Source organism: Mytilus galloprovincialis, chromosome 1 (assembly GCF_965363235.1).
Source record: "Mytilus galloprovincialis chromosome 1, xbMytGall1.hap1.1, whole genome shotgun sequence".
Classification (NCBI taxonomy): Eukaryota; Metazoa; Mollusca; class Bivalvia; order Mytilida; family Mytilidae; genus Mytilus; species Mytilus galloprovincialis.
The window spans coordinates 82,131,628-82,142,055 of record NC_134838.1 but is presented as its reverse complement, the minus strand read 5'-3'; the positions used below and the strand labels follow the sequence as shown (position 1 = coordinate 82,142,055).

At 31.6% G+C, this 10,428-nt stretch overlaps 1 protein-coding gene across 1 annotated transcript in view; it reads right to left on the bottom strand.

Moving 5' to 3' along the window:
- Positions 1-1,102: 1,102 nt before the first annotated feature.
- LOC143085674 (uncharacterized) overlaps positions 1,103-10,428 on the bottom strand; it is a 60,420-nt gene continuing 51,094 nt past the window's right edge. The window contains exons 2-3 of the mRNA XM_076262173.1: positions 4,032-4,122; positions 1,103-2,417 (exon numbers count right to left, since the gene is read on the bottom strand). Of these exons, the coding sequence (XP_076118288.1) occupies positions 2,018-2,417; positions 4,032-4,122 (491 nt within the window). The 3' untranslated portion in view covers positions 1,103-2,017. The remainder of the gene's footprint in view (positions 2,418-4,031; positions 4,123-10,428) is intronic.

Below are 10,428 nucleotides of genomic sequence, written 5' to 3'. Positions count from 1 at the left end.
ACGAGAGACTAGTGTACACATGACATTCGATAATTAGAGTTGTGACAACTTCACTGGAGTTCATATACATATAACGTTGTTTATTATTTTTTTTAACAAAAAAAAAATATTTGTGAAAAATTTTGTGTAGGCACGTGCCTAAAGTGCCTAACGGCAGCTACGCCCCTGGTGTAAACAGATAAGCTCACAAGAGTAACATAACAAAGATGATAAAATAACAAAAACAAAAAAATCTACTGTAAAATTAGAATAGAAAATTAGAAGTTCTGAGTATTATAGAGCAAATATAAATACTGCAAACATGTGGCTATAATTTTAAAAGATGCAAAAAGTATAAGCATGCAAAAGACTTTGAAAAGAAATTTTTAGAAGAATTCCATTCCTTGTTTCTTGCTTTTTCAAACATTTGATTTTTGTCAATTTGTTACCTCTCGATTTGAAATTTTTCAAAATGAGGATAAGTATATTGATATTTTTTTTCGGAAAACTACATCACGGTAGGCTTAAAGTTAATTTCAAAATCATACAAATAAGAAGATGTGGTATGATTGCCAATGAGACAACTCATCCACCAGAGACGAAAGGACGGAAGTTGGCAACTAAAGGTTATCGCACGGTCTTTGACAATGAGTACCACAAAGCAAGCTATTAAATGACCCGAAATGACAAATGTCAAACTATTCAAACGATAAAACTAACGGTCATGTTTATTTTCCCCACCTTTAAGCCAATTCAATTTTCTTCAAGCATTGGAACATTAAAAAAGAAATAACCAATTAAAAGTTAAATGATTGATCTCATAAAATCACTGTGAACATTTCAACCGTTTATGGGTTTCGTCGTAATAATACAAATATTATATATTTATATATAGATATTGTTTTACGTCACGTATTTGAAGCATAATCCAAATTGTCAATTAAATATTTTAAGCATCTTGTATTACAATGTCAAGCAGTACAGCACCCGTCCTGTCATTTTAATCTCATCAGCGCCGAGGAAGTCTTAGAGCCGTTATTTTGTGCTTGTATTTATCCCTCTGACATCGTGTGAATGGGGCATCCATGCTTTTAAAACCTTTGCTTTCTTCTTGTAATTTTTCTCCGATGTCATGCTTTCATTCTGCTCACGAGGCGTTTGTGAATTCGTTGTTGGCGATTTATATACTCTTGGAAAAGATTTTGTATTAACTGGAGCATTCTGTGAGGAATCAACATGATTTGAAATGATATATACGTCATTCATCTGTAAATAAAGTTTAATAAAAGACTGAAAGAATTACAAGGAAGAATGTTATGTTGCAGTGTACACAGGATAATTTCACTCACATGAATGTCACGTTAAGAAAAGTTTAATGTAAATCTCAAGTGAAATTCACGTTTATTTCACCTCCAACGAGCTTAACCGTGAAACTAACATTAACTCAGTTCATGTAAGTTTCACGTGAATCCCATGTGAAACTAACATGAATTTCATTTGAAAATCACATGCATTTTTACGTGAATTGTTTTAAAATAAAGTTGTTCAAATAGCATCTAAATTTTCAAGTCTAATTAAAAAAAATGAAAAATACTAATTTCCATTTGTAAAGTTCACGTGAAATTCAAGTTAACAAAATTTGCCTGTGTATGTTATGGCTGAAATATACCAAAAGACCAAGAAAGAGCGATGCATGTAGAAGTTCAGTTAAGGTAGGAAATAAGAGTGTTATATCTATGTAAAAAATCACCATAACCAAACAGTGCTCGGCAAGACAACAAAGAGCGAAAACAAATGAATGAAAATGCTTCTTTGTCATTATATAATGCTTTAGGTACATTAAACTTAGAAAAATCTATATTCGATAATATATATGTCTTCTTTTTTAAATAATTTACATTCATTCTCTTGATAGCATTAATTGATTGATAAGACATCATTACGGTTACTTTTCTTAAAGTTAAAATTTACCAATTAACTTAATATACTTTACATTACGTCTTGTTTTTAAAAGTGAAATTAAAGGTCTATTTCGTAATTATTTTGTACTGGTGTTTATGGTCCGAACATTATGGGAGTGAGGCATCCAAGCATTAAGGACCTTAGCTATCTTTTTCTTTTCTTCTATAATGGCCGTCGTATCTGTTGGTGTTGGTGACGTTTGTGTTTGTCTAACAGATACTTTTTTCTTCACACGTTTCATTGAATGATTATTGGAATTTCTGTTGTGTCTGCCCGAGTCACCGTCACCGTCGCCTGGAAACTCTCTGCAGCATCGGCACGCTCCACAAAATCCCCCACAGCATCCGTAAAATCCACAGCATCCACTAAGGGAACAACATCCTTTATAGTCAACCAAGCCACAGCATGGACCACAACTATCCCCGTATCGGTCCTGGCTTTCTGAGAACTCAGACACCCGACTTTTTCTTTTGTGACTATAAGATATAATATTAATATTATTAATTTGATTTGATTGCTGAGAACTCAGACACGTCTTTTTTGTGACTATAAGATATAATAATATTATTATCAAATTGAATTGATCGATTGGCGTTTAATGCCATTTTCAGCATTATTGTGGCAAGTTTGTGCCGGGCAGATTTTATTGGTGGAGAAAACCGGAATGTCTTAGTCAATTAGGATTGAAATACTAAGACAACTGAACCATCGAGGTCGCTCAATATTTTTAAAAGAGGGACGAAAGATACAAGAGGGACAGTCAAACTCATAGATCGAAAATAAACTGACTACCTCATTGCTAAAAAAGAAAAAGACAGACAGAAAAATAATAGAACAAAAAACACAACATTGAAAATTAAAGACTAAGCAACACAAACCCCACCAAAAAGGGTTAGGGTGATCTCAGGTGCTGTCATTTTCGAATGTTTCCTTCTTGAGAAACCATACTGATCGATACTCTAAATAAGTTACTGGTTTTGAAAACAGACGATTTTAAATGTAAACACATATTTATTGTGAATATCAATAACCCGTTAACTTCGTTGGTAAACTTCGTGTAGGTAAAGCATATTTGATTTGAATCACTTTCGTACAAAAAATGACATCATTATATAATAAATGGAAAACGTTTGTTTATTCATTTTTGATATGATGTAATAAAGATAATGAATCAAGACAGGTTTTAATAACTATAAATCAAGAATTCGAGCAATTTGCATAGGCTGGACATAAGTAGTATAGACACAAAACTATGTTGAAATAGATTAACGGTTTTAGTAGAATTTATGAACTGTTTCAGTAGAATTTATTAAATGTGTCAGTATAATTTATTAACTGTTTCAGTATGTATTATGCATGCATTTTTCGATCATTTCATCGCTGAAACGAACTTTAATAAAGCGCATGTATGTTTGTTTACTTCATCTATAAGCTGATATTTCTTCATGTCTTCATAGAAATTAGTAACTAGTATTTGCTGTGCCTAATAATTCACAATCACAACTTATATAAAGGTTTAAAATATAGTTGAACACTTGACTATACCGCTAATGGCCTGACATATTGTTTGGGGTAATGATATATAACGTTGGAGAAGATATTGTCTGGTTTTTTTATATAGTAAACTGTTTTTTAATTGATGTTTCATAATTTTTAACACGCACAAGTTAAATTAATTCATAACCAAGACAACTAGTTTAAATGTTTCTTAAAAGTTCTCTTCATCGGGAAAGCGAATTGTATTTAGATATCGAGGTGTAGTCCTATTGCTATTCTATAATGGGATGCCTGTCTCTCTCTTATTTTCGGCCCACTTCTGTCTCATGTGAATCAGTTTAATCAACATGCATTGTTGTCTTTTAACTAAATGTGCTGCATTTTATAGTATGTTTTGATTTCAACAATCGAAGACGGCAAAAGGTGTAGTATAAATGACGTTGAAAATTAAACAATTATTCGAAAGCTTTTTTTTTCTGAAAAATATGTGCGACTGAGTCGTCTTAGATTTTGTCGTGCATTTATTGTTGAAGGACTTGCTTCTAACTTTTCTTAAAAAATATTCCAAGTTTACTATCATATTGTATACGTACCAGCAGCAATACCGTATGATTATTATCAATAATAAGAGTAGTAGAACAAGTGCTAACAACGAGGCTAGACCAACTGTCATCCAAAACCATACTGAAAAATATATAAATATTGATCTTATAACTATCATGATAAGCAGTAGATGAAACGAATAACTAACTGAAAAGCAAGAGTAAAACACTGTACTCCTAATTATATGATAAGCTTAAGTGAAAAAGATTGATTGATTGTTCGTTGCTTAACGTCCATTGGAAAATATGCATGCATGTTCAGGACGATCATTGAAAAAGAAGCATACGAAATAACATTTAACACTGAAATATATAATGTATAGCAGTATTGAAAACCAAAAACATTTGAGAGTACAATAAACCGCAACGACCACTAACACCCGAGTTCTAAGTAACAAATAGACATGATACTCTGACATAACATCTGGTAGTTTCAAACCAGTTATACATGTACACAATTTGGACTACGTGTTTTATATATCAAACACGCAAAACCTGCAGTTTTAGCAAAACATAAGATGACCTTTACCTTTAACAAGAAAACAAAGGCTTACGCAATATGTGCTCGCTATAACAGAAAGGTAGAAACAAAAGCCACAACTGTTGGTTGAAAACTAGACCTCAAGAAAAAGAAAACATTACTATTAAAGAGAGTTATTTCTTACAGGGTTATAGAAATCCTATATTGAAATGTCTTTGAAATAAGTAATCTTTGTGAGAGGTAAAGTGTATTTGAAACCGTCAGAGCTTCGGGTGACGCGTTATTAATTTCAAATCTTTTTACACAAAATTTCGCAAAAGAACAATATATAACTGCAGGCTTGTAGAAGCGTTTATCACAAACCTGAGTCACTTGTGGAGAGTTGTCTCATGGACAATCATACCACATATTCTTTTTTTTATATTCTTTTTGTATTTGATGTTATTTTTGGAAAATATTTTCATTGATACATATACTAACTTCCGTTTTACAGATATAATGTTGTATCAACAGAGATTGGTTGCAGATTGCCCATTATTATTTCAGAAACTTGACAGCAACATTCGATGGCGTTTTGACACCAAATGAAGAGGGTTAAAGTATCTATTCCATCAGAATTCTAAAAGCACCTTGACCATATGGCACTTACAGCAAAATTGGATACCGGAATTCTGTTTGAGTTGTTAGGTTATAAATTCTAATAAGACCTTACATTTATTTCGACAAAGTTCATGTAAGATTCATTCATAGAAAATTTTGTCAAGATGATTAAAAAAACAAATAACTAGAAATTTGTTTCTAAAAACGATTTGAATTTTGAGTGTGATATTTAGTTTTACTAATATTTGAACGTATCACATTTTAATATTACTTTTCATAAACAACTATTTACCTAAAACCAGTTATATGAATAAATGTATAGCCCATGATATTTTAATTTGCTTATTTATGAATAACATAAAAGGATTTGTTTAAATTATTGGTAATATTCAATTTAGCAAGGATCATTTAGTTTGACTGAAACTTATCAACCAATTCTTTAGGCGTACGACTATGAATACTACATCAATTGATCTGATGGAATATGAAATAAGACGTGGTGCGATTACCAATGAGACAACTATCCATCCAAGACGAAAGGGTAAAACTGTGTGTGGGTTTTCCGTTAGAAAACTCAGCTAATGATTTCAGGTAGCACGGTGGGTTGGCGGGACATGTGACTGAAGCTGTTTTCATGATTACCTTGTTGTTGTCTCTTTGACACATTCCCCATTTCCATTCTCAATTTTACTTCAGAGTCTTCCGAACTATTCTACCATTGACCACATTTTAATATATATGCTTTTACTGACGGAGGATTATTCGATACTTATGATATTCACTTTTGCGTTCTGGACTCTTGGTCCTTGACTGATTGTAATATTGCATTTTATGCATTTTCCGTTAAATTATCATATCTTGAGAACCTTCCAACCAATGTTTTACATGTTCTAATGAGTTGATACTGGTGACTAAATGAAGGTCATGAATAAGTTCGATATTTACAATTTTTCATTTATTCATTTATGCACTATGGTCCTCGATTATGAGGAAATGCACTCAATATTTAATCGAAGCGATTGATCGTTTTCAAATTTTGATTTTGTTGTTTCAAATGACCAAATGGAGTCAAGGTTTGTTTTGACGATTTTAATTGTCGAGGGTCGACACAAGTTTTAAAACATCGACTGACACTATCATCATGTACATCAACACGCAGATCAACATTTGACAAACACAAAACAGATAAAACAAACATATTAACATAATACAACCAATGAACAGATATAGTAAAAAAAACTTGAAGAATATGTGGTTGGATAAACTACAAGACATCAATATTTTCCCTTTTAGTTGTCGTCCAATGAAAGACAAAAAGTACATGAAATAACAAATACAGAAAAAACATTTAATCAATAAAAACGGAATAAAATATAACAAATATATAGGTACAAGAAGAAAAATAAACAGTATAATATCAATTATTATACTATGTAAAAATGTTGGGCAAAATTCAAATAAAAAAATTACTGATGATTAACAGTCTAAAGTCCAAATGCTAATTTGTCATAAAAATAAGTTTTTTTCGAATTCGGGACTGGAAGGTTAAAAAAGGGGCCTTGTCATACTTTAAAGTTTGCAAGCAAGAAATCTTTTGCTTATACGTATGCATATGATCGAAGGATCGAAGAATACAAAATTTGTTTTGGCAACTCCACCCACTTTATTTGTAGTATGTGTCTCTGTTTACACACATATTCATAGAGCGTTTAAACTCAATTACTATTCCATTCGCCTCTAATGATGCCTAATGATGCCATAAACTATATTTAAGAATTTTATTATCAATTTTTTAACAAGTAGCTTACGTTTTAAGTTCAATTTAAAAAGGAACATTGAGTAGACTTTATTCATAAATTGTAAAAAAATCATTGCGGCACCATAAAACTTAGATAAAAAAATGACCAAAGGAAATCTGTATTGAATATATAATATATATTTATATATTTTTGGTAAATCCTTTAAACCAAGGTCTTCTCATATAGAAACACAAGTTGTCTCCTTAATTACCATGACAATATTAAAGGTTTCATGCAAATACTGTGATAGAAATATAACTGACCGAATTGTACTCCCGCAATTCAAGTATTTTATTACGTGGAAGGATCTTGCTATTAGTCCAGTGGATAAGTCCAATATTTTGGCACAATTGAGCACTTTATGGTAAAAGCATGAAACTTTGCACATTGTTAGTTCTGATGTTGATAAACATTTTTGGATATGGAGCCTTCTGAAAAAAAATCCATTATGACCGCCAAAATTCAAAATGGCCGCCAATTGTCAAGAGGCTAAATCCTATATGTTGGTTTGATTGATCCCTGTATACTAAAAGCATACAACTTTGTACAGTGATAGCCATGATGCTAAAACACATTTTTGGTCAAGAAGCCATTAAAAAAATCCGTAATGGCCACCAACACACAAAATGGCCGCCCATAGTCAAGAGACTTATCCAATATATTCAGATGCGGTTGAATTAAGAGTTGAGAAAAGTATTGTATGATCTTAGTAATTAACTTTGTAGAATGGCGTTATATTTTAACTCATTTGCAAGAGAGGGATAATTTATTTCTTCCATTTTTTTTTTAAATTCTAATTAGTGAAATCCCATGAGGACAACTGAAGTGTTTTCAGCGAAACTACCATTAATGCTACCAAAATGTGACGTCATATGCGTGATACAATTAAATCAATTTTTTGAAGCACCTAGCTTTGCGTTATAAAACAAATGGGTAAACATATTTTCTATTTTTGAAACTGTTATTTTACGTCTGTAGATTTTCAAATTTGAAAATGATGCGCGACACAATGTCTTAGAAATGTGGAAACTACTGCTGCTAATGGCAGATCATTTCAACTCGGACTAAAGAGGAATAAAGTTTCTCATAACCCGCCGCTATTTTGATCAAAGTGCAATACGCAGTTTTATAATAGTCGATACATTTTTTATGTTTATTTGGCAATTTTGTCATATGATGAAAAGGAAATATTAAAACCCTCTTATGCAGTCAATTATCAAATTATAATCATGCAAATGCTTCTTTTAAATGCAATTTTATTAAATAAATCTTAAGACAGAATTAATTTATATATTTTATATGACGTAAGACCATTATACGGTTTGAAAGGATCAATTAGGCTTCAATATGTCTTTTATGACAGAAATTATTTTCTGAACTCGAATCGAATGTATCCTTGAATTTCATAACACCGAGGAGTACTAAAACATTGTGAAACAAACGCATGTTTAAAAATTTAAAATCATCGATCATGATTGAAGGAGTTGTACTTCCTTAAAACATTATGATATAACTTATCATATACGATGCGAAGGCTTTATTATGAATAACAATGATATGTATTTTTGCGCCTGTCCCAAGTCAAAAACCTCTGGCCTATGTTAGTCTTGTATGATTTTTAATTTTAGTTTCTTTTTTATATTTCAGTATGACGTCCATTATCACTGAACTAATATGTTTGTTTAGGGGCCAGCTAAAGCACGCCTCCGGTGCGGGATTTTCTCTCTGCATTAAAGACCCATTGCCATTGGTGGCCTTCGGCTGAACTATCTGCTCTTTTGTCGGGTTATTGTCTCTTTGACACATTCTCCCATTTCCATTCTCAATTTTAATTAACATCAAAACGTCATTAGGGGAAAAAAGATGGTCGCACCTTTCTTTTACAATTAAAAATGCATAACATTATGATTCAGTTTAAATTTCAGGAAAAAAACATTTGGTTGTGTAACAGAAGAAGATACGAAAAGAACATAGAAAGCCATCTTAGATAACTTTAACTTGATATAAAGATAAGGGGATGTTCGAAGATTGTAAATAAGACAGCTTTCCGCCAGTGTCCAAATGATGTTCATGTCAGCAAACAATATGTGTGTAGTATTGTTTTGTCTGACATCTGGGAAATACATTAAAACAAACACACAAACACCCAAGTTTTTTTTATCCATTATACCATTTATTCGTTATAAAATATTGTGACAAAACTATCAGAAATACTTTTAAATAACTGAGAACTGCAAGATGGAATACACTTGAACAGTGACCAATTGAACGATTTGAACGTTATAATTTTTTTCCCAAAAATGTTATAGATTTTTACGGTGTGAATAAAGAGGTTAAGTGCATAAAGGTAAAGCGGAAAGCCGATTTTGACAAGACAAAAGTGTCGTGATGTAATTTTAAATTACATAATGCCTCCTTCAGAACACTGATCATCTGTTCTATTTGCATACGTTCGTTTTTTGAAGTACTTGTCCCTATAATCAAACTGTTTTGAAGAGTTAATCGACTGAAATTGTTCTGCAAACAAAGTTTTTATCAATAGGCTTAATTTTTTTGACAGATGTACAGTTTTGACGGTGCATTTTGTGAAATTTTATTTAAACTACTGTCAAAGAGTTGAATTAAGATGAGGTTATAATTCAGTTACGTTTCGGGGCTTTGTACATATAGATTTCGTTTGTCGGGATAACACATTCGGAAAAAGCTGTTCATTTTTAACCATATCAAATTGTTGAGGTTTTGAAAACAATTATAAAAAATTATATACTGAGCGCTAACAAATACGCAATACATCCCATTCCAAGCCTCATTTGTTCTTGTTTTGAATGACAGTACAACATTGTTCTTTTAACTAATTAACTATTCGAACATTTTGGCAAATTGTTACTTGCTACAAGCAAATAATGGTAAATAAAGCATTTTCGTATATATTTGAAATTAACAATGCAAATTGCGAATGTGTCTAAGGGACAACAACCTGACCAAAGATAAAAAAAAAAAACAAAAAAAAATCAGCCGTATGCCAACAATGGGTCTTCAACACAGCCAGAAAATCCAGCACTCGGAGGGGGTTCCATCTGGCCAATAACAACACATATGTACTATTTTAGTGTAGTTAAGCTATACAACAGAATCAATATTATGTATTTCTTTATAGTATACGCCTACTATTATATTTTTTTATTTTTAGTTATCTTGCTTAATATCTCCATAAAAAACTTATATTGAAGCGTTTACATTTTAGAATGAAATGATCCACGAAAAGCATAAAAAAGTCATTAGCCATATACAATTATCCAATGAAAAGAATTGCTCGGTTGAGACTGATGAAATTAATGAAAGTCTAATTTAAAAACCATATTAATGTGTTTGGTTGCTAAAACAAGACTACAAACCCTCTGGATTGCGTTACCCAATTTTTTGTTGTTGCAAGAATAGTTAAGTAAAGTCGAGAACACTTTACTAACATCTGAAATAAAAGTGCCAAATTTGAACTCTAAATTACATA